The sequence below is a fragment of the Mirounga leonina genome, unplaced genomic scaffold (assembly GCF_011800145.1).
Source record: "Mirounga leonina isolate KUSES-001 unplaced genomic scaffold, KU_Mleo_1.0 Mir_173, whole genome shotgun sequence".
In the NCBI taxonomy this organism is placed as follows: domain Eukaryota; kingdom Metazoa; phylum Chordata; class Mammalia; order Carnivora; family Phocidae; genus Mirounga; species Mirounga leonina.
This window is the reverse complement of record NW_023270447.1, coordinates 70,069,475-70,093,056: the sequence shown is the minus strand read 5'-3', so window position 1 is coordinate 70,093,056 and position 23,582 is coordinate 70,069,475. Positions and strand designations below refer to the sequence as shown.

Genomic DNA, 23,582 nt, shown 5'->3' with positions numbered 1-23,582 from the left:
GTGCTCGCTCGCTCTCTTTCAAATAAAATCTTTTAAATAAATAGAGTGGGACGCTTAACCCACTGAACCACCCAGGTGCCCCAATCAGCGTCACTCCTATCAGTTTTTTAAATACTGAGATTGTTTTTAAAATGTAAATATGGGGTGGAAGGTATGATAAGGTCCCTCTGGCCACAGGAAGAGACAGGAATGAGGTGCAGAAGGAAGAAGTTTATTATGCTCACAGGTCAGAGAGGGAGCCACTGCATGCTTGTAGGGTCCCAGCAGAAAGCACCAGGTAGTCAGGAGGCAGAAGGAGCAGGGGCAAGCTGATTTAGGCCAGAGCCTTTATTGAGATTTTTGAGGTAAAGTGAAGGCAGGGCATAGTAAACAGTTTAGGACTGGCTAGTTTTTGGTTGTTTTTTGTTTTATTTTGTTTTAAGATTTTACTTATTTATTTGACAGAGCAAGAGAGCACAAAGGGGGGGAGCGGCAGGCAGAGGGAGAGGGAAAGGGAGAAGCAAACTCCCCACTGAGCAGGGAGCCCAACATGGGGCTCCATCCCAGGACCCTGGGATCATAACCTGAGCCAAAGGCAGACATTTAACCAACTGAGCCACCCAGGTGCCCCCCTCTGTATTATTCTAAGCATTTTATGGTCTTCGCTTGTATTTAGGTTGCTGATCCATTTTGAGTTTATTTTTGTATATGGTATGAGCTAGGTGTCCAAAACAGTTCCTTCGTATCTGGAAATCTAGTTGTCCCTGCACTATTTTTTGAAGAGACTATTCATACTCCATTGAATGAACTTGATACCCTTATTAAAATTATTTGGCTGACCATAGAGGTGTGAATTTTTTTTTTACACTCTGAAATTTATTCTATTGATCTGTAAACACCCTATGCCAGTACCACGCTATTCTGATTATTGTAGCTTTGTAGTAAGTTATAAAATCAGGAAGTGTAAGTCCTCCAACTTTATCATCCAAGAGTATGTTGTTAGTTTCCACATATTTGTGAATTTCTGGCTTCATTCCATATGGTCATAGAAGATACTTTGTCTGATTTCAGTCTTTTAGAATTCATTGAGACTCTTTGTGGCCTACAAGGTCTATCCTGGAGAAATGTTCCATGTATACCTGAGAAGATATATTCTGTTGAGTGTTCTATAGATCTTTTTAGGTCTAGCTGATTCATAATGTTGTTGAAGTCCTCTGTTTCCTTATTAATCTTCTATTAAGTGTTCATTTTTTTTTTTTAAAGATTGATTTATTTGAAAGAGAGAGCACGCACAAGCCAGGGGAGGGGCAGAGGAAGAGGGAGAGAGAGAATCTGAAGCAGATGCTGTGCTGAGCTTGATACCATGACCTGAGCCAAAACCAAGAGTCAGCCTCTTAGCCAACTGAGCTGCCCATGCACCCTGGTGCATTTATGTTTTATAATTGCCATATCTTCTTGATGAATTGACCCTTTTATCAGTATATAATGTCTTTCTTTATCTCTTGTAACAATTTTTGACGTGAAGTTTTTGTCTGATATTAGTGTAGCTATCCCAGCTCTTTTTTGGTTACCAAATAGATGAAATACCTTTTTCCATCCATTTACTTCAAACTTGTCCGTGTCTTTGGATATGCAGTAAGTCTTTGCAGACTGTATAGTGGTTGGAGAGCTTAGTCCATTTACATATAATATATTACTGATAAGGAAGGATTTCTGGCATTTTACTCATTGTTTCCTTTGTCTTACACATTTTTTGTCCCTCTCTTCCTCCATTACTGCCTTTTGAGTTAAGTTGATTTTTGGTAGTGAATTGTTTTGATTCCCTTCTCATTTCCTTTTGTGTATATTTTTAATTTCTATTTTGTGTATGTATTTTTAGGTATTGTGGTTACCATAGGGATTACATTTAACATTCTAAATTCATAGCAATCTAGGTTGAATTGGTACCAACTTAACTTAAAAAAGTCTTTTTCTATACAGTTCCAGTTCCCTTTATGTTGTTGCCGTCACAAATTACATCTTTACACGTTGCATGCCTGGTAACAGATTTATAATTATTTTATATGTTTGTCCTTTAAATCATCTAGGAAGTAAAACGTGGAGTTACAAACCAAAAATATAATCATACTGATTTTTGTATTTACCCATATAGTTACCTTTACTGGCTTCAAGTTACTGTGGAGTGTCCTTTCATTTCCTTTCGTTTTCAGTTTGAAGGTCACCCTTTAGTATTTCTTGTTTAGCAGGTCTAGTGGTAACAGACTTCCTCAGCTTTTGTTTATCAGAAATGTCTTAATTTCTCCCTTGTTTTTTTTATTTAATTTTTTAAAAAGATTTTATTTATTTATTTGTCAGAGAGCGAAAGAGAGCACAAGCAGGGGGAGCAGCAGGCAGAGGGAGAAGCAGGCTTCCCGCTGAGCAAGGAGCCCGATGCGGGACTCAATCCCAGGACTGGGATCATGACCTGAGCTGAAGATAGATGCCCAACCAACTGAGCCACCCAAGCGCCCCTTCTCCCTTGTTTTTGAAGCATAATTCTGTCAGATATAGAATTCGTTTGACAGGTTTTTTTTTCTCTTGGGTCTTTAAATTTGTCATCCCAGTACCTTCTGGCCTTCATGGTTTCTAATGAGAAATTGGCTTGTTATGTGATGAGTCGCTTCTCCCTCACTGTTTTCAAGATTCTCTTTGTGTCTTTGGCTCTCAGCAGTTTGATTGTGTGTCTAGATATGGAGTTTATCCTCCTTGGGATTCAGTGAACATCTTTATGTGTAGATGCATGACTTACATTGAATTTGGGAGGTTTTCTGCCATTATTTCTTAAATTCTTTCTGTCCCTTTTTCTATTTCTTTGACTCCCATAATGATTGTTGGAATCTGATGGGTCTTCTAGGCTGTGTTACTTTTCATTTTTCGTCCTTTCTGCTCCTCAGATTTCATAATTTCAGTGTTCCTGTCTTGAAGTTTGCTACTTCTATCATCTGCTCACATCTGCCATTGAACCCCTCTAGTGGATTTTTCATTTCAGTTATTGTACTTTTCAACTCCAGAACTTTTTTTTTAAGTTTATCTATTTATTTATTTAAGTAATCTCTACCTCCAACGTGGGGCTGAAATTCACAACCCCAAGATCAAGAGTCGCATGCTCCTCCCAACTGAGCCAGCCAGGCACCCCTCAACTCCAGAACTTCTGTTTTTCTTCTTCTGTTTGGTCCTTTTTCAGTTTGTTGATACTCATTTTGTTCATGCATTGTTTTCCTGATTTCCTTTAGTTTGTTTGTTTATTTATATTTAGCTCTTTGAGTGTATTTAAACATTGTTTGAAAGTCTTTGCCTAGTATGTCAAGTATCTGGGTTTTATCAGGGATAGTTTCTTTCTTTCTTTTTTTTTAAAGATTTTATATTTTTATTTGGCAGAGAGAGACACAGCGAGAGAGGGAACACAAGCAGGGGGACTGGGAGAGGGAGAAGCAGGCCTCCCGCCGAGCAGGGAGCCCGATGCAGAGCTCAATCCCAGGACCCAGGGATCATGACCTGAGCCGAAGGCAGACGCTTAACGACTGAGCCACCCAGGAGCCCCCTCAGAGATAGTTTCTGTCCATTTATTTTGTCCTTTCGAATGGGCCATACTTCCCCTTTTTCTTCATATGCCTTGTGATTTTTTTTTTTTAATTAAAAACTGGAAATTTGAATATTATAATATTGTAACTCTGGAAATCAGTTTTTCTTTTTTTTCTTTTTTTTCTTAAGATTTTATTTATTCATTTGAGACACAGAGATACAGAGAGAGAGAGCATGAGCCAGGGGAGAGAGGCAGAAGGAGAGGGAGGAGAAGCAGGCTCCCCGCTGAGCCAGGAGCCCGACGCGGCCTTGATCCCAGGATCCCGGGATCACGACCTGAGCCGAAGGCAGACGCTCAACCATCTGAGGCACCCAGGCACCCTGGAAATCAGTTTTTCTATTTGTCATGTGTTCTTGGCCCATTTGTGTTTTTTTCTTTTATAATTCCATTTTATCTCCATTATTGGCTTAAAGAAATGTTTTAAATGGGAAAAAGTTATTTTATATGTACCTATATGTTTACCATTTCTAGTATCCTTCCTTTTGTGAGGATCTGAGTTACCATCTGATATCGTTTTCCTTCTACTTCAAATACTGTAGTTTTTGTTTTGTTTTAGAACTGTAGTATTTCTTCAGTGCATGTCTGCTAGAGACAAAGTCTCAGCTTTTGTTTTCTATTTCACTTTCATTTTTGAAAGTATTTTCATTGAGTATAGAATTCTAGTTTGACAGGTTTCCTTCAGTAAATTCAGGATGGTACTTCATTATCTTCTGACTTCTATAGTTTCCGGCAAGAAGTCACGTCATTCTTATCTTTGGTCTTCTATGTGTAATGAGTCATTCTAGCTGTTTTTCAGATTTTCTTTATCACTGGTTTTCAGGAATTTTGCTATGATGTGCCTTAGTGTGATTTTCTTTGTTTTTTAAAGATTTATTTATTTATTTGAGAGAGTGTGCGCGCATGTGTGTGCAAGGGGCGGGGGGTGGGCAGAGGGAGATGGGGAGAGAATCCAAGCCGACTCCATGTTGAGCACGGAGCCCCATACAGGACTCAATCTCACGAGCCTGAGATCACCACCTGAGCTGAAGCCAAGAGTCGGTCGCTGAACTGACTGCGCCACCCAGCTGCCCCTGATTTTCTTTGTTTTTATCATAATTAAGGTTTATCATGGTTTCTTGGGTATATGGAATCAAATTTGGAAATTTTTCAGTCTTTCTTTCTTCATAAGTTTTTTTCTGTCTCCCTTCCTCCTCCACCCCACTTTTCCTCCTGTGAATCCAGCTACAGGTATATTAGGCCATTTGATAACATTTGCACTGCAGCATCATTTTGGGGTCTATTGATTTTCTTCTGACTGTAGGTCATATTTTCCTGCTTTTTGGCACATCTAAGTTTTTAATTGGATTTTTGATGGAATTTTTTGTTTTTGTTTTTTTAAAGGATGTAGAGCTTTATAGGCAGTTGTTACATTCTGCTCAGTTGATCAGTTTAAGTCTTGTTTTTAAACTTTGTTAGTAGTCTTTTGTAGGGATAGTTTAATCTCACTATTAAAGCATAGCCCTTTTAGGGTCTTCACTAAATGCCCTGAGTGATCAGTGAGGAATCTCCATTCTGATTCATCAAGTGCCTTCCTGCCCTTAGTCTTCAGCATGGATTTATGGGAACCCCAAATAGATTTCCTCAGTTTTTTTCTGTGTATCTCACTCTTCTCTGGAACTCTGCCTCACAATTTCCAGCTGTCTCAGTCTCTTTAAACCGTCCAGTCTCTTTCCCCAACTAATAAGATTCCTGTGCTATTTGGTAACCCTCTTCCTGCTCAGTGGTCTAGAACATGTTTCCTGGCAGAAAGTCAAGGAGATAAGTAGGGCTCACACTCTTGGGGATCACAGGTTTTCACTGCCTCATGTCCAATATCTGAAAGTTTACAGCAGGAAGGTAAATCAATCCCTGTTATTCCACCATGACTGGAATGGAAGTGATAGATAGCTATGTTAATGTCTAACAGAGTAGACAAAAAGCATTGTTAAGGAATAATTAGGCTGTTTACAATTTAAAAAAAAATTACTAAATACACCAGGAAGGACAGGACTGTTCTAAATGTATGTACCTCTAATAAAATTGTCTCAGAATATATAAAGCAGGGGCGCCTGGGTGGCTCAATCATTGGGCGTCTGCCTTCGGCTCAGGTCATGATCCCAGGGTCCTGGGATCGAGCCCCGCATCGGGCTCCCTGCTCAGCGGGAAGCCTGCTTCTCCTTCTGCCCCTGCTTGTGTTCCCTCTCTTGCTGTGTCTCTGTCAAACAAATAAATTTTTTTTTTTTTTTTAAGATTTTGTTTATTTGACAGAGAGAGACACAACGAGAGAGGGAACACTAGCAGGGGGAGTGGGAGAGGAAGAAGCAGGCTTCCCACCGAGCAGGGAACCCGATGCCGGGCTCGATCCCAGAACCCTGAGACCATGACCTGAGCTGAAAGCAGATGCCCAACAACTGAGCCACCCAGGCGCCCCCATGACTTTGAATCTTGAATTTAGGTCTTTTTCCAGGCTGGTGATATGATACGTGGTACACTACTCTCTCTTAATGCTGGCCAGCAGCAGTGAGGCCCAGCCCCCAGCCAACCATGTGATCACAAAGGTAAACAACTGATACACTTACAACCATTCTGTGCCTATATGGCCATTCTTTTTTTTCCACTTTCCATATAGTATTCAATAAGTTACATGAGATAGTGAATATGTTACTATAAAATACCTTTGTGTTGGATGATTTTGCCCAACTGTAGGCTAATATGAGTGTTCTGAGCACATTTAAGGTAGGCTAGGCTAAGTTATGATATTCCGTAGGTTAGGTGTATTAAATGCATTTTTGACTTACAGTAGCATCAGCTTAACAGTGGGTTTATGAGGACATAGCTCAATCATATAAGTCAAGGAAGATCTGTAAATTTAAAAGAATCTCTGAGACTCTAACTACAGTGTAATTATATTAGAAGTAAATAACAGAAGAAGTAAGTCCCCAAATATTACTAATTTAAAAGAACACTCATGATCCAAATAAAACTGATGGAAATTAGGTATTCAGAAGTGAATTACAATTAAAATATTAATTTGAAGGAAATTTAAAAGCCTTAGGAAGATAATAACCAAAATAAAAAGTCTAAACATGAATGACTTAGGTACATGAGTTAGAAAAAAGTAGACAGGAGGGACTCCTGGGATAGAGCCCCCCCATTGGGCTTCCTTCTTGGCGGGGAATTGGCTTCTCTCTCTCTCTCTCTCTCTCTCTCTCTCTCTCAAAGTCTTTTTAAAAAATATAAATGAAATTACCCATGAAATCCTGTGATAAGCTGCACTTGGTCAAGATGAATTAGTTTTTTTATACATCGCAGGTTATGTTTTAATATTTAGAATTTTTGTATCCTTGTTCACAAATGACCTAAGAAAAGTATAGGACCTTCTCATATTATTATTCTTTGGTGTTGTTATCAAAAGAAATGCTCCTCGGGGCACGGTTAAGCGTCAGCTCTTGGTTTCTGCTCAGGTCATGATCTCATAGGTCTTGGGATTGAGCCCCAAGTCTGGCTTGGCACTCAGCGGGGAATTTGCCCCTCCCCCCACTCACGCTCTCAAATAAATAAACCTTAAAAAAAAAAAAGAAATACCCCTTATTTTCCTGTTTTCTGAATGTATAAGAGTAAATAAATAATTTATTGAAAATTTGGCAGAACTCTGTGAAACCACTTAGGCCTGGCATTTTCTTTCTTTCCTTTTTTTTAAGATTTTATTTATCATTAGAGGGAGAGAGTGAGCACAAGCTAGGGGAGCGGCACGCAGAGGGAGACGCAGGCTCCCCGCTGAACAAGAACCCCAACGCAGAACTTGATCCCAGGACCCTGGGATCATGACCTGAGCCGAAGGCAGACAGACGTTTAACCGACTGAGCCACCCAGGCACCCCGGCCTGGCATTTTCTTTGTTAACTAGTCTTTACTGTTGATTCAATGTATTTCATGATTATAAAGCTAGTGAAACATCCTATTTGAGTCAATTGTGTTAACTTAACGTTATTCTAGGAATTTGTCTTTTCAGAGGTGTTAGCATAAAGTTGTTAATGTTCTTTTTAATTTCCTAGTTACTTGTAGTTCTTTTTTTATTTCTAGTATTTGTGTCCTCTTTTGTTCTTTTATTTATTTATTTTTAAGATTTTATTTATTTATTTATTTGACAGACAGCGAGAGAGGGAACACAAGCAGGGGGAGTGGGAGAGGGAGAAGCAGGCTTTCCGCTGAGCAGGGAGCCTGATGTGGGGCTCGATCCCAGGACCCTGGCATCATGACATGAGCTGAAGGCAGATGCTTAACGACTGAGCCATCCAGGCGCCCCTCTCTTCTGTTCTTTTAAAAATCTTACCAGATTTGACTTCTTTTAGTCTTTTGAAATATCCAAGTTTTTCCTTTTTTAATCCTCTCTACTGTATGATTTTTCTCTGTTCTACTTAAAAAAAATTTTTTTTGAGAGCGTGCAAGAGTGCATGTATGGAGAGGAGAGGGAGAGGGAGAAGTAGACTCCTTGCTGAGCAGGGAGCCTACCCATGGGGAGCCCCTCATGGATACTTTTATATTAGAAAATCTATAGTTTAATTCATTCATTATGCCTTTTAAGGAGAAAAACCACATATCATCTCAGTAGATGCAGAAAAAGGATTGGATAATAATCAACACTTAGTCATGATTAAAAACGTGTAGAAAACTAGGAATACAGCGGTCTTTTTTAAACTGATCAAAGATGTATGCCAGGGCGCCTGGGTGGCTCAGTTGACTGCCTTTGGCTCATGATCCCAGGGTCCTGGGATTAAGCCCCACATCAAGCTCCCTGTTAAACAGGGAGCCTGCTGCTCCCTCTTCCTCTGCTGCTCCCCCTGCTTATGTTCTCTCTCTCTCAAATAAATAAAATCTTTTTTTAATTTAAATTCAATTAGTCAACATACAGTACATCATTAGTCTCAGATGTAGAGTTCAGTAATTCATCAGTTGCACATAACACCAAGTGCTCATTACATCACATGCCTTCCTTAATGCCCATCACCCTAAAATTTTTTTTAAAAGATTTATGTTAGAGAAAGTGTGTGTGTGTGAGAGAGCGAGCGAGCGTGGGGGAGGGGCAGAGGGAGAGGTAGAGAAAGAATCTCAAGCAGAGCCCAGCAGGGGGCTTGATCCCATGACCCTGAGACTATGACCTGAGCCAAAACCAAGAGTCAGATGCTTAATCGACTGAGCCACCCAAGCACCCCACAAATAAAATCTTTTTTTTTTTTTCTCCTTTTTAAGAAAATATGATGTTGGGGCAAGAAAGAAATTGATCAAGAGATTCTAAAACTAGACTTGGGGGGGCACCTGGGTGGCTCAGTTGATTAAGCGTCTGCCTTCAGCTCAGGCCATGATCCTGGGGTCCTGGGATAGAGCCCCATGTCAGGCTCTTTGCTCAGCTGGGAGCATGCTTCTCCTTCTCCCTCTGTCTACTGCTCTGCCTACTTGTGCATTCTCTCTGTGTGTCAAATAAAATCTTTTAAAATTTTTCAAAAATTAAAAAAAACTAAAACTAGACTTGGTCAGAAAGGGAGATTTGTTTGATGACAGGAGTGGCATAGTGAGAAAGGAAAGTGTTCAGTAAACCGTGCCAAGACAATTATTTATCCACATGGAAAAAAATGAAATTGAATCCCTATCTCATACAGTTAAGTTTCAGGTAGATGAAACACTTGCATGTAAAAGGCAAGTTTTAAAACCTCTAGAAGACATAAGAAGCTATCTTTCTGATTTGGGGAGCATGAAAGGGTTTATTAAACAAGACACATAGAAAAAGCTAAGTATAAAAAAAATTTTAACTATGTTATATATATAATATATGTATTTGTATATATATATTTAACTACTATATATATATTATATATATTAAGAACTTGTTAAAGAACTCCATAAAGTAAAAATTGAAAAAACTGAAAAGCTTCAAAGTGCTAGAAGATACTTGCAACACAAATAACCCACAAGTGATTAACAACTAGAATATCTAAAGAGCTACAGATTGATAAGAAAAGGGCAAATAATTCAATAGAAAAATGTTAAAAATACACAAATAGATTTTTCAGAGAAGGGTAAACATGGCTAATAAATATAAAATCTAACCTCATTAGTAATCTGGGATGTGCAAATCATTATCAGTGAAATACCTCATACACAGTAGGGATTGGCAAAAGTGAAAATTCCAAGTAATAAGATATATATCAATGGGAACCTGTTGTGTATTGCTAAAATAGTGTAAATTGGTATCACAGTGGAAGGCAACATGGTGCTAGTTGGTCAAGTTTAACATTTACCTGCCTACAACCCAGCAATTCATTCCTTAGAGTTCTCAAAGTGCGATCTGCAGAGTATTTCAGAGGGCCTGGGAAGTGAAAACTAAGATGTTATTTGCCAACTCAAAATGGATCAAAGACTTAATTGGTAAAAACTGAAGCTATAAAACTCCTAGAAGACAACATTGGGAAAAAAGACCTTGGTCTTGGCAATGATTTTTTTGGCTATGACACCAAAAACCTAAGCAACAAAAGCAAAAATAAACAAGTGGGACTACATCAAACTAAGAAAGCTTGAACTAAACTTAAAAGCTGCTATACAGCAAAAGAAACAGTCAACAAAATGAAAAGGCAACCTATAGAATGGGAGAAAATATTTGCCAACCATGTCTCTGATAAGGAGTTAATATCCAAAATATATAAGAAGTTCATACAACTCAACAACAGACCCCAAATATTCCAATTAAAAATGGGCAAAAGGGGGCGCCTGGGTGGCTCAGTCATTGAGCGTCTGCCTTTGGCTCGGGTCATGGTCCCGGGGTCCTGGGATTGAGCCCCGCATCGGGCTCCCTGCTCCGTGGGGAGCCTGCTTCTCTCTCTCCCACTCCCCCTGCTTGTGTTCCTGCTCTTGCTGTGTCTCTCTGTCAAATAAATAAATAAAAATCTAAAAAAAAAAAAAAAAGGGCAAAGGACCTGAATAGACATTTTCTCCAGAGCCAGACATATGAGTGGCCAATAGGTACATGAAAAAAGTGCTTAACATCACCAGTCATCAAGGAAATGCAAATCAAAATCACAGTGAGGTACTACCTCACACCTGTTGGAATGGCTATTATCAAAAACACAAGAGGAGGGGCGCCTGGGTGGCTCAGTCGTTGGGCGTCTGCCTTTGGCTCGGGTCATGATCCCGGGGTCCTGGGATCGAGCCCTGCATCGGGCTCCCTGCTCGGTGGGAAGCCTGCTTCTCCCTCTCCTACTCCCTCTGCTTGTGTTCCCTCTCTCGCGGTGTCTCTGTCAAATGAATAAAATCTTAAAAAAAAAACACAAGAGGTAAGGTATGCCTGGCTGGCTCAGTTGGAAGAATGTGCAACTTTTGATCTTAGCCTCACCTTGGATGTAGAGGTTACTTAACTGAATAAATAAATAAAAACTCTAAAAACCCCAAGAGATAACAAGTGTTGGCAAGAATTTGGAGAAAAGGGAAGATTTGTACTCGGCTGGTAAGAATGTAAGTAGGTAGGGGTTCCTGGCTGGCTCAGTCAGCAGAGTATGCAACTCTTGATCTCAGGGTCGTGAGTTCAAGCCCTAAACTGGGTACAGAGTTTACTTTAAATTTTTTTTTTAAATAATGTAAATAAGTAAAGCCACTATGGAAGAGGGTATGGAGCTACCTCAAAAACTTAAAAATATAACTGCCATATAACCTATCAGTACCATTTCTGTGAAATGAAATCACTATGTCAAAGAGATATGTGTACCCTCGTGTCATTGCAGCAATATTTACAAGAGCCAAGACATGAAAACAACCCAAGTGCCCCATCAACAGATGAATGGATAGGGAAAACATGATGTATATATAAACAATAGACTATTATTCAGCTATAAAAAGAAAGGAATTCTGATATTTGTTTTTTGTGGTTTTTTTAAGATTTTGTTTATTTATTAGAGAGACAGCGAGAGAGGGAACACAAGCAGGGGGAGTGGGAGAGGGAGAAGCAGGCTTCCCGCGGAGCAGGGAGCCCGATGTGGGGCTCGATCCCAGGACCCCGGGATCATGACCTGAGCTGAAGGCAGACGCTTAACGACTGAGCCACCCAGGCGCCCCAGGAATTCTGCTATTTGTGACAGTATGGATGAATTTTGCGGTCATTATGCTAAGTGAAATAATAAGTAAAAAAGAGAAAGACAAATATAAATCCATGTATGTGTAGAATCTGAAAAGACAAAACTCAAAGAAACTGTAGATGGGTGGTTGCCAATCTGGGGTGGGGGAAATGAATGAAGGTGGTCAACAAGTACAAACTTCAGTTGTAAAGTAAGTTCTGGGGATCTGATCATGGTGACTATAGTTAACAGCACTGTAGTATATACTTTAAAGTTGCTAAGAGAATAGATCTTAAATGTTTTCACCACACACACACACAAAACAGTAATTGAGATGATGGATGTGTCAGCTAACCTTATGTGGTAATCATCTTGCAGTATGATGCATAGATCATCACTTTGTGTACTGTAAACTTAAATGATATAGATCAGTTATATCTCAATATAGCTAGAAAAAATTTAAAAATGTTATTTGCCAATTTCTACTATTTTGATGTTTGTATTGCAGAAGTAGTTCAAAAGCAATGATGGGTGAAATTTCTGGTACCTTAGCACAAATCAAGACGGTGGTACCAAACTGTACTAGTAGTCCATGTATTTGCCACCAACTCCCTCACTGTTGGAAAAAAAATTTGCTAGTTTCACTTAAGAATGTCCTTGATGAAACAGTACAAACCCAACCTTTGAAAATGTGTCTGGAGGAAAATCACCTGTGGGTAATTGAGTTACTAGCTAAATTAGACATTTTTTAAATTGACACCATTTTGGGGGCGCCTGGGTGGCTCAGTCGTTAAGCGTCTGCCTTCAGCTCAGGTCATGATCCCAGGGTCCTGGGATCGAGCCCCGCATCGGGCTCCCTGCTTGGCGGGAAGCCTGCTTCTCCCTCTCCCACTGCCCCTGCTTGTGTTCCCTCTCTTGCAGTCTCTGTCAAATAAATAAACAAAATCTTTAAAAATAAATAAGTAAATAAATAGACACCATTTTTTAAGAAAAAAAGAGACAGGGGCGCCTGGGTGGCTCAGTTGTTAGGCATCTGCCTTTGGCTCAGGTCATGATCCCAGGGTCCTGGGATCGAGCCCCACGTCGGGCTCCCTGCTCAGTGGGAAGCCTGCTTCTCCCTGTCCCGCTCCCCCTGCTTATGTTCCCTCTCTCGCTGTCTCTCTCTCTCTGTCAAATAAATAAATAATCTTAAAAGAGAGAGAGAGAGAGAGACAAACCAAAAAATAGACTGAACTCTAGAGAACAAATGATGGTGCAGGTGGGCAGGGGGATGGGTAAAAGAAGTGATAGGGATTAAGAGCACACTTATCTTGATGAGCACCGAGTGATGTATACAATTGTTGAATCACAATATTGTACACCTGAAACTAATATAACATATGTTAACTATACTTGAATATTTTTTAAAAGTTGACACTATTTTTACTTGAAAGAGTGACTGACAGACAAACTGGTTATTCAGACTTAGTTACTGGACAGATGTGTTCTCAAAATGAATGAAATTCAGGATAGCAGTTTCCTTTTGGCTGGAGTTGGAGTGGGGCTGGAGGAGCCTGGGACAGGGTAAGGGCCCACAAGATTCAGACATACTGATAATGTTCTAGTTTTTAGATTTGCCTACTTTTAGATTTGGTGGTGGCTTTACAGATGCTTATTGTATTTTTTGCTTGGTAACCTAACATTATGTTTCATCTTTTTGTATGTATCAAATAGTACAGAATAAAGTTTAAATTTTAATGTGAAAAATAGATGGTGGGCATATGGGTTATTAAAGATAACATGGTATTCCACTGAATTAGATATGCTGTAATGTATTTCACCTAGCTCAGTTAAATATATTTGAGTTTATTGGGCAAGTCAAGTTTTCTCTCTTGTCATAGAGGTGATCATAACTTGTGAGCATTTACCATATGGCCTAGCATTGTTCTAAGTAGTACTTCACAGGTACTAACCTATTTAATCCTTACAACTCTATGAAGTAGGAAGTCATGTCCCTGTTTTAAAGATGAGATGTCAGGTGCTAAATTATTGAGATTATCAGGCCTCCTTGAGGAGCTTTGGTCCCCTGAGTAGGGGAGATTGGGAGGCTGGGTAGGGACAGAAGCCCAGTGAAAAAGAAATGCTGTCCTCTTAAAAGCTTTTGTATTTGTTATCTTCTCTTTTTCTAGAGACCATGGCGAGCCCCGGGAAAGACAATTATCGAATGAAGAGCTATAAGAACAATGCCCTAAACCCTGAGGAAATGAGACGAAGAAGAGAGGAGGAGGGCATTCAGCTCCGGAAGCAGAAACGGGAGCAACAAGTAGGTTAACCTGAGTGTGCTCAAACATACTGTTCAGGAAAACAATCCAGCCACCATGGTTGGTCTCCACCTTACATTCTCACTTTCCCCTTAGAAAAATAGCTTAGCTCTGTGGGCCACACATCTAGTTTCCTTTATTGTAAAGATGCTGGAAGCTTTGAAAAAAGAACCAATCTCTTACTCCTTTTCCATAATTAGAACAACTTACGGGGTGCCTGGGTGGCTTAGTTGGTTAAGCATCTGACTCTTGATTTCAGCTCAGGTCATGACTTAAGGGTTGTGAGATCGAGGCCGCCCCCCCCCCGCCCCGCCCCGAATCTGGCTCTACATGGGCATGAAGCCTGCCTGCTTAAGATTCTCTCTCTCCCTCTGCCCCTCCCCCCAACTTGCACTCACGCATGCTCTCTCTCAATTTAAAAAAAAAATTTAGACATCATTTTTGTCTATTTTCACATATATGAAATATATATATATCATTTTTCATATATTGTCTTCAGTATAATATTCTAGTTTAGCCCCTTGTTGTCTTCTCTCTTCTTCACCCCCATAGTCAGTGTTAGGCCTGGCTCCTTAAGAGGTTCATCACCATTCTGGCTGCCTTACTTCTCTGTCTTAAGTCCATTCTTTGTAAGTCTCCCTAGGACTGAGACTTTATTTTTTATTTATTTATTTTTTTTTTAAAAGATTTTTTATTTATTTATCTGAGAGAGAGAATGGGAGACAGAGAGCATGAGAGGGGGAGGATCAGAGGGAGAAGCAGACTCCCTGCCGAGCAGGGAGCCTGATGCGGGACTTGATCCCGGGACTCCAGGATCATGACCTGAGCCGAAGGCAGTCGCTTAACCAACTGAGCCACCCAGGCGCCCTGTGCTTTATTTTTTTTTTTTAAAGATTTTATTTATTTATGAGAGAGAGAGAGCATATGAGAGGGGGGCGGGTCAGAGGGAGAAGCAGACTCCCTGCCGAGCAGGGAGCCCGATGCGGCACTCGATCCCAGGACTCCAGGATCATGACCCGAGCCGAAGGCAGTTGCTTAACCAACTGAGCCACCCAGGCGCCCCTGACTGAGACTTTATTAATGCCTCATCATCTGTATTCTGGCATAAACCACCACCATTGGTGCCTTGCCCAGGTCTAGATGCAGTCACCTAACCTGCTTTTGCCCACCCTCTTGCTTTACTCTTATTTCTTTCCTTCAAAGCCTTTTATACCCATCGACTTTTATACAAAGGGCACAGAAATCTTCACATGTTCTCTTAGGGGCACCTAGCTGGCTTAGTCAGTAGAACATGCGACTCTTAATCTCAGGGTCATGAATTCAAGCCCCACATTGGGCATAGAGCTTACTTTTAAAAAAAAAGAAAAATGTTCTCTTAAAAAATGTGAACAATTAGGTATAACATAGTAAAGCTGTTGAATCTCTTTCCATGTCAATATATTAAGCTTGGCATTATCTCAGCTATGCTAGCATATCCTTGACAGTTACTGCCATAATTTGGCATTGGATCATTCTTGGTTTTCTTTATTACAGTGAATAGTTTAACCACTCTCTTCTCTTTCAGCTTTTTAAACGGAGAAATGTGGAGCTGATTAATGAAGAAGCCGCCATGTTCGACAGTCTCCTCATGGACTCCTATGTGAGCTCTACCACTGGGGTAAGGCCCTTGCATGTGCTTCAGGTAGACCTGGGAAGTACCAGTGTCTATAGAACAGAAACTGGGCAGTTCTCATCTAGTGGCTTTGCCGACAGCCATGCTAAGTCCTTTCTTCCATGGCCCAGTTTTGTAACTGGTCAGCATAAGGAATCAATAGGGTTACATCTGTGATGGAGACACCTGAGGAAACATTTAAGGGAAGCCATCATTTGCCTCAGAGGTTAGGAATCATCCAGATGTCCCAACTTAAAGCAGCCATGGATTAAACAACAAATACCTTCTCCTGAGCCTGCTGTTACGCCATCCTCTTGCCCTCAAGTCTTTAGAAAGCAGGATGCCAAGCAGGAGTGTGTACTCATATCTAGCTCTGGTGTTGGTTTGCAAAGTCTTAAATCTGTCTTACGTTCTAGGAGAGTGTGATCACACGAGAGATGGTGGAGATGCTCTTTTCTGATGATTCTGACCTGCAATTAGCAACCACACAGAAGTTCCGGAAACTGCTTTCCAAAGGTACAAAGCCTGGTCCTCGTACGGAGTCCCTACATGATTTAAGCTCTTGTTTCCTCTCACTGACCTTACCTGCTACTCTCCTTCACTCATTCAGCTCTAACCATACTGCTTTGGTATTCCTTGGACAAGCCAGGCACATTTTTTTTTTTAAGATTTTATTTATTTGACAGCGAGAGAGGGAACACAAGCAGGGGGAGCAGGAGGGGGAGAAAGCAGGCTTCCCACCAAGCAGGGAGCCCGATGCGGGGCTCGATCCCAGGACCCTGGGATCATGACCTGAGCCGAAGGCAGACGCCTAACGACTGAGGACCCAGGCGCCCCAAGCCAGGCACATTCTTATCTTTGCACTGGCTCTTCCCTCTGCCTGATATCCTCTGGTCGCTGATAACTGTGTGACAGCTCCAGCTCCCCACTTCTCTGATTATATTCTAGATTCTCAGCAAGCCTACCCTGATGCCCTATATAAAATTGCAGGTCCCCTCCACTCAGCATTTTTAATCTTCTTACCCTGCCCTACCTCTCCTTTATTTCTCATTACACTGACTAACATGATAGAATGTCTCTCCTCTATGAGGGCAGAGACTTGTTGACTTTGTTCATTGTTGTATCTTCAGTACCTAGAACTGTGTCTGGCACATAGTTTGTACTCAATAAAAATTTGATGTATGATAGGAAAATACTTCTTGTCTCAGTATATGAAGCAGTCCTCCCGAGAAAACAAATGCTTTTTTTAGAAGGGAAATATTTAGACGAGGGTTCCCCATCTCTTGGGCTTTCTTCTCTTCCTTAATTCTTTACTTCAGGAATTAAGTTTCAGGAAGCCAAAGGTGAATATACTTAATTTGGGATTGGTTTTCTCTTTAGCATCCCAACTGTATCACACATTTCAAAGATGACCAATTATTGTGAAAACTACTTCACCAAAAAGGAGTTTGAGAATATCAATAAGGACAGTCAGAACTACCTAGGAAGGATGCGTGGACTGACCCCAGTGAATACACCAGCCAAAACCTCTCCTGACTTTTTCTTTCCTTCCTTTCTCCCTCTTCCAGAGCCTAGTCCTCCAATAGATGAAGTTATCAACACTCCAGGAGTGGTGGATCGGTTTGTGGAGTTTCTGAAGAGGAATGAGAATTGTACATTACAGGTGAGGCCTGGTGTAGAAGGGTACCAGATAAAAGCCCTTTTCCCAAGAAATTGTTGTGGGGTGTTTCTATAGACACATCTCTCAAGAAATAGACAAGATATGAGGAAATATTTAAGAGATGCATCAGAGGTCTTGGTCTCAAATAAGAGAGCCAAAATTTCTTCCCTAAAACAGTCTCAAAGGCAAGATACCAGAGGGGCATTTGGGTGGTGCAGTCGGTTAAGCATCTGACTCTTGGCTTCAGCTCAGGTGATCTCAGGGTCGTGAGGTCAAGCCCCAGGTTGGGCTCTGCGCTCAGCATGGAGTCTGCTTAAGACTCTCTCCCTCACCATCTCCCCACTTCCCTCATTCCTGGTGCTCACTCACATGCTTTGGCTCAGTCTCTCTGAAATAAATAAATCTTTAAAAAAAGAAGAAAGAAAGATACCTTAATATGACAGTTTGATTATTCAGTTATAAATCAAAGAAGGTTCTAGGGACGCCTGGCTGGCTCAGTCAGTAGAGCATGCAACTCTTGATCTTGGGGTCATGAGTTTGAGTCCCACATTGGTCGTAGAATTTACTCTAAAAATACAGGGGCGCCTGGGTGGCTCAGTTGGTTGGGCGACTGCCTCCGGCTCAGGTCATGATCCTGGAGTCCCGGGATCGAGTCCCACATCGGGCTCCCTGCTCGGCGGGGAGTCTGCTTCTCCCTCTGACCCTCCTCCCTCTCATGCTCTCTGTCTCTCATTCTCGCTCTCGCAAATAAATAAAAAAATAAAATAAAAATAAAAATACATACAAAGGTTCTAGTCCACTTCTAATTACCTGTGTGACCTGAGGCAAATCATTTAACCTCTTTAGGTGTCTCTTCAGAAATAGGTAGTGAGTCCATCCATTAGAACCTAGCCAGAAACTCAGCTGAAAGGGACTTTGAGAGATGCATATCACTCTAATCCTGGTTTCAGAAATGAAGAACATGAAACTCAGAAAATAAAGCGACTTGCCAAAGGACTTGGGTGCTGTGGTACTGCAGAACTACACTTGGGACCATTGAATCCTGGGTCCATCTTCCCATGTGTTACTCACTGTCCACACTGCTTTTTGTCAGTTTTTTTTTAATAAAGATTTTATTTGTAAGTAATCACGACACCCAACATGGGGCTTGAACTCAACAACCCCGAGATCAAGAATTACATGCTCCACTGACTAATCCAGCCAGGCGCCCCTGCTTTTTGTCATTTAAAGGGGAAGAGGAGGAGGTTCCTGGGTGGCTCAGTCAGTTGAGGCTCCAACTCTTAGTCTCAGCTCAGGTCTTGATCTCAGGGTCATGAGTTCAAGCCCCACGTTGGGCTCCATGCTGGGCGTGGAGCCTACTTAAATATAAGATAATAAATAAAGGGGAAGAGGAAAAGGCTTATGTTTTAGTTTTTTAGTCAGGGGCAGGTGGCTCACTGCTCTCAGCCAGCTGGTAGGCACGGCTGCTCTGTCTGGAATGATCTCTCAGTCATGGCTTAATCTCACTTTCAGTTTGAGGCTGCCTGGGCTCTAACGAACATTGCCTCCGGAACCTCTCAGCAGACCAAGATTGTCATTGAAGCAGGGGCAGTCCCCATTTTTATAGAGCTGCTTAACTCGGACTTTGAGGATGTACAGGAACAGGTAATGTTCACATTTGGCTTAATTCTTGGGGTCCCTGTGCTATAATAAAAAATATATTTGATCTTTGTGCCTAAAAACTACTAAAAAACCTTGGCATTTCCTGCATGATAAGAGTGTCTTTTGTTATTTATAATGGAACACACCTAATGAGATGATTGGGTGGGGCCCCTAGGTAGCCTCAAGATGAGGATGGTGGTCATCAGAACCCCCAACTCTTCCCATCCCTCCACCCCAACCTCCCCAGAGAACTTCTGGGTTGGTGAGCACATTGATGCAGTGCCCTAGAGAGGGCATGGAAGTTCGGTACCACCACGACTGCTCACCCCATACCTTGCCCTATGCATCTCTTTCATTTAGCTCTTCCTGAGTGATACCCATTACAGTAGCTACTAATGTAAGCAAAATGTTTCCCTGAGTTCTGTGAATCATTCTAGTGAATTATTGACTCTGAGGAGGAGATTATGGGAACTTTTGAATTTATAGCCAGTTGGTCAGAAGTATGGTGGCACCTGGTAATTGTAGCTGGTGTCTAAAGTGGGGGCATTCTTGTGGGCCTGAGCCCTTAACCTGTAGGGTCTGTATTAACTCTTAAGAGTTAGTGTCAGAATTTGAATTAGACTGTTGGACACACAAATGGTGTTGGAGAATTGATTGCTGATGTAGAAAAAACTCCACACATTTGGCATCAGAGGTAGTATTGGAAAGAAGATACCACAGTACGCATTTCTCAATACCTACAGATCATAGAGATTAAGACACAACTTGCATTTCTTTCATTGGATTTTTACTGATTGGATAGAAAGTAGAAAGTGGTGCCTAGGGGTACCTGGGTGGCTCAGTCGTTAAGCATCTGCCTTCAGCTCAGGTCATGGTCTCAGGGTCCTGGGATGGAGCGGGAAGCCTGCTTCTCCCTCTCTCACTTCCCCTGCTTGTGTTCCCTCTCTCACTGTGTCTCTCGCTGTCAAATAAATAAAATCTTAAAAAAAAAAAAAAAAGAAAGTGGTGCCTAGATCTTTTCCTCCCTTACTACATACTGGCTAGATCCTATGAGGCTGCAAGAATGCAACTTTCCAATCACTTTCTCTTTTTCTGAGGAGTGGGCATAGGGAGGTCTTGGTTTGGCTTCTTTGGCAGCAGTACAGATGTCAGCCTGTCTTCCCCTACTAAATCAGGAACTCCGAGAGGAAAGGCCCTCAGAGCAAATGCTCAATAAGGAGGTCAGCAAGGAAGGTACCTTGATACGGTTTTTGTCCAAGTTACTGGTGGGTACTCACTCTGGTATAAAATATTGACAGAAGCCACTAGAGTCTGAGTGACGGTTCCGTCATCTCCTTTTCAGGCAGTCTGGGCACTTGGAAACATAGCTGGAGACAGCTCCGTTTGCCGAGATTACGTCTTGAACTGTTCCATCCTTAATCCTTTGTTAACGTGAGTAATTATGATCATGTGCACCTGGGGCCTCTGTAAGGCAGCCACGTGGCAGATCTTTGCGGGGCAGCTTACCTTAAGATGTTGAGTAAGTGCAAAAATACTAAAAGTATGTTGATTGCCAAAGTAAAAGATAGAGGTATCTTTTGAGAGTAAGAAGATTGTGTCTGTGCCAAGGAGGATCTTCTGTTTCCTTACTTCATGGCACGATAGATTCTCATGTTGGTCATACCTGCCTCATTGTTGAGTCAGAAGAGAGAGGCAAGACTAGCCCATCTGGAAAAATCCAACCCTTTCTATGGAATGCATTGATTTGCTATTTTATGCATAGGCACATTGGAAAGCTATGTCGTAAACGACAGATTAAAGACCCCAGGAAGGGGTATGGGGATCCTTCGCCAATCCCTCCCTCCCATACCCTTCAAATAGAGCTTCATCTAAATCAAAATAGATGGAGGAGTTGTACTTCTTCGGAGACCACAATATCAAAGACTACCACTATAACTCTTTCTTGGGCCCTTCACAGAAAATCATTGCTTATCTCACACTAGACCTTCAGCTTTTATTTCCAAAGAGAACAGTACTCCTTGTTTAGATCTTGTGGCCAGAGTTAGGAGCACAGTATGTCCTATCTTAAAAGGCTTGCAGGCTTACTCAAATTTCAGCCCTTTGTATGTCCTTACTAGCTATGGTCTTAACAAGCCACAGCTGGTCCTTATCCTGTGAAGATGTAGGTCGGTCTCCTGGCCCAGACAAGCTCAGTTAACTTAGGTCTATGGGTAGAAAGACACGGCGAGGCTGCTAGAGTCTTAGGGGTCTGATTGGATTGCTCCTGGGGTTCATAGGTGACAGCCCTATGCCAAGGGCATCATTGCTTAGGATCTGTCTGGCTTTGCTGTTTCCTTCAGACTCCTTACCAAGTCCACACGACTGACAATGACAAGGAATGCAGTCTGGGCCCTGTCAAACCTCTGCCGAGGAAAGAACCCACCCCCAGAGTTTGCAAAGGTGAGAGAGCTTCTTACCAGTTTCTGAATGAAAGCAGTTTCCTTCATATGCAGGCATTTTGATATAGGAGTTTTCAGGTCTTTGGGGGACCCCTTAGGGTCTCGGTCCATGGAAAACTGAAAGAGGCAATTGTCAATGAAGTAGGTGATCTTGTGTGCTTTGGATGGCAAAGTGAAAAAGGTAGTCCTGATGGTTTAATGTAGCAGAAATCTCTAGGGCTTAGAATTACTTGTAGGGGAGGAGACAGCGATGTTAGGGTTAGTGGTAGAGCTGATTAGCCCTGTCCCCTCATGAGTCCCTATCACTCTGCTTCCAACAGGTCTCCCCTTGTTTACCTGTGCTGTCTCGCCTACTCTTCAGCAGTGACTCAGACTTGCTGGCAGATGCTTGCTGGGCCCTTTCTTATCTGTCCGATGGCCCCAACGAAAAGATCCAGGCAGTCATAGATTCTGGAGTCTGCCGAAGATTGGTAGAGCTTCTAATGTGAGTATCTGGTTGGAAAGATTCCCTAAAGTTCTCCAAGCGCCAACTAAAGAGCTGCCGTAAGCAGTCTGCTGCTCTGTGCAGAGGGCTGGAGCCGTGACAGTGCTACTGGCCCTCTGCTGATGAGGTCTCCCCCCTCTGTAGGCACAATGACTACAAAGTGGCCTCTCCTGCCCTGAGAGCAGTGGGTAACATTGTCACCGGGGATGACATCCAAACCCAGGTAAGGAGGGAGCTGTTTAGGGACAAAAGCCCTAACCAAGGGTTTGGGTCTTGTTGGGGGGCAACATGGTCCAGGAGACAAAGCATGGGCTTGGGTGAAAAATTCCAACTTTGCCACTTCCTGAATGATTAACTTGATTGCCTTAATTTCTTTTCTAAGTTGGAAGCAAATCATTGTCCATTGGGTGCTTCTGAAGGAAAACTAAATGTCATAGACTGACTACCTGGGACATTGTAGGGTAATTTTTAAGTTTTTGAGTCATGGTCCCCTTGAGACACAAAGCTGTAGAATCTTACCTCTACTTCCTACACCCTTAGAATCCTACAGACACTTCCTCATGTTAATAACACCTCCCGTGAGGGCACAGTAAAAAGGGTTCCTTTGTTCAAATGCTAGAGATCAGAGTATTCGTTTGGTCTTGAGAAGTTGGCATAATTCTGTGGGATTCTTGACAAATTTCTAAGAGTTGAGTGATCTCATTCAAACCACACTCAATTCCTAGATCATTGTGTGTGTGTTGCATATATGTGTGAATTTTCATAATATAACATGTACTGCTTTTACCATTCAGTGTACACTTGAGTGACATTCAGCCCATTAACATTGTTATTTAATTGTCATCAACACCCGTCCCCACAGGGTTTCATCATCCTAAACTGATTTCTCTGTGCCCATTAAATAATAACTCCCTGTTTCCTCTTTCCTGGGCCTCAGTCCCTGGTAGCCATCATAACACTTTTTCTCTCTTAGGAGTTGATTACTCTAGGTCTCTCATATAAGTGGAACTATATATAGTTGTCCTTCTGTGTCGCTCATTACACTTAGCCTAATGTCTTCAAGGTTCATTCATACGTAGCATGTGGCATGCCTTCATTCCTTTTTATGGCTGAATAGTAGTCTGTTGTATGCATATATCACATTTTGTTTATCCATTTGTCTTGTTGATACATACTTGGGTTTTCACCTTTTGGCTATTACGAATAAAGCTACATTGAACAGTGGCGTACAAATGTCTGAGTCCCTGCTTTCAGTTCTTTTAGGTACATACCCAGAAGTGGAGTTACAGGATCATACGCTGATTTTATGTTTAAGATTCTGAGGGACCACCTGCTGTTTTGCACAGTGGCTGCACCAATTTATATCCCCACCAGCAATGTACTAGGTTCCAATTTCTCCACATCCTTACCAACACTTGTATTGTCTGAGGTTTTTGATAATAGCCATCCTAATAAGTGAAATGGTATCTTATTGAAGTTTGGTGGTTTTTTTGTTTTGTTGTGTTTTTTAAGTAGGCTCCACACCCAATGTGGGGCTTGAACTCACAGCCCTGAGATCAAGAGTTGGATGCTACACCAACTGAGCCAGCCAAGTGCCCCCTTATTGCAGTTTTGATTTGCATTTCCCTAATGATTAGCGATGTTTGGCATCTCTTCATATGCTCACTTGCCATCTGTATTTCTTCTTTGCA

The 23,582-nt window shown here is 41.7% G+C and overlaps 1 protein-coding gene across 3 annotated transcripts in view; it reads left to right on the top strand.

Annotated features, from left to right (window-relative positions):
• Positions 1–23,582, top strand: part of KPNA6 (karyopherin subunit alpha 6) — a 58,050-nt gene that overhangs the window by 26,644 nt on the left and 7,824 nt on the right. For 2 of the 3 annotated variants that reach the window (XM_035019229.1, XM_035019231.1), the window contains exons 2-10: positions 13,886–14,019; positions 15,582–15,674; positions 16,085–16,184; positions 17,237–17,331; positions 18,841–18,972; positions 20,312–20,400; positions 21,309–21,408; positions 21,728–21,891; positions 22,036–22,114. In XM_035019229.1, the coding sequence (XP_034875120.1) occupies positions 13,886–14,019; positions 15,582–15,674; positions 16,085–16,184; positions 17,237–17,331; positions 18,841–18,972; positions 20,312–20,400; positions 21,309–21,408; positions 21,728–21,891; positions 22,036–22,114 (986 nt within the window). Of the gene's footprint in view, positions 1–6,087; positions 6,178–13,885; positions 14,020–15,581; positions 15,675–16,084; positions 16,185–17,236; positions 17,332–18,840; positions 18,973–20,311; positions 20,401–21,308; positions 21,409–21,727; positions 21,892–22,035; positions 22,115–23,582 lie in introns of those variants that run through there. The other variant, XM_035019230.1, reaches the window with a different exon arrangement.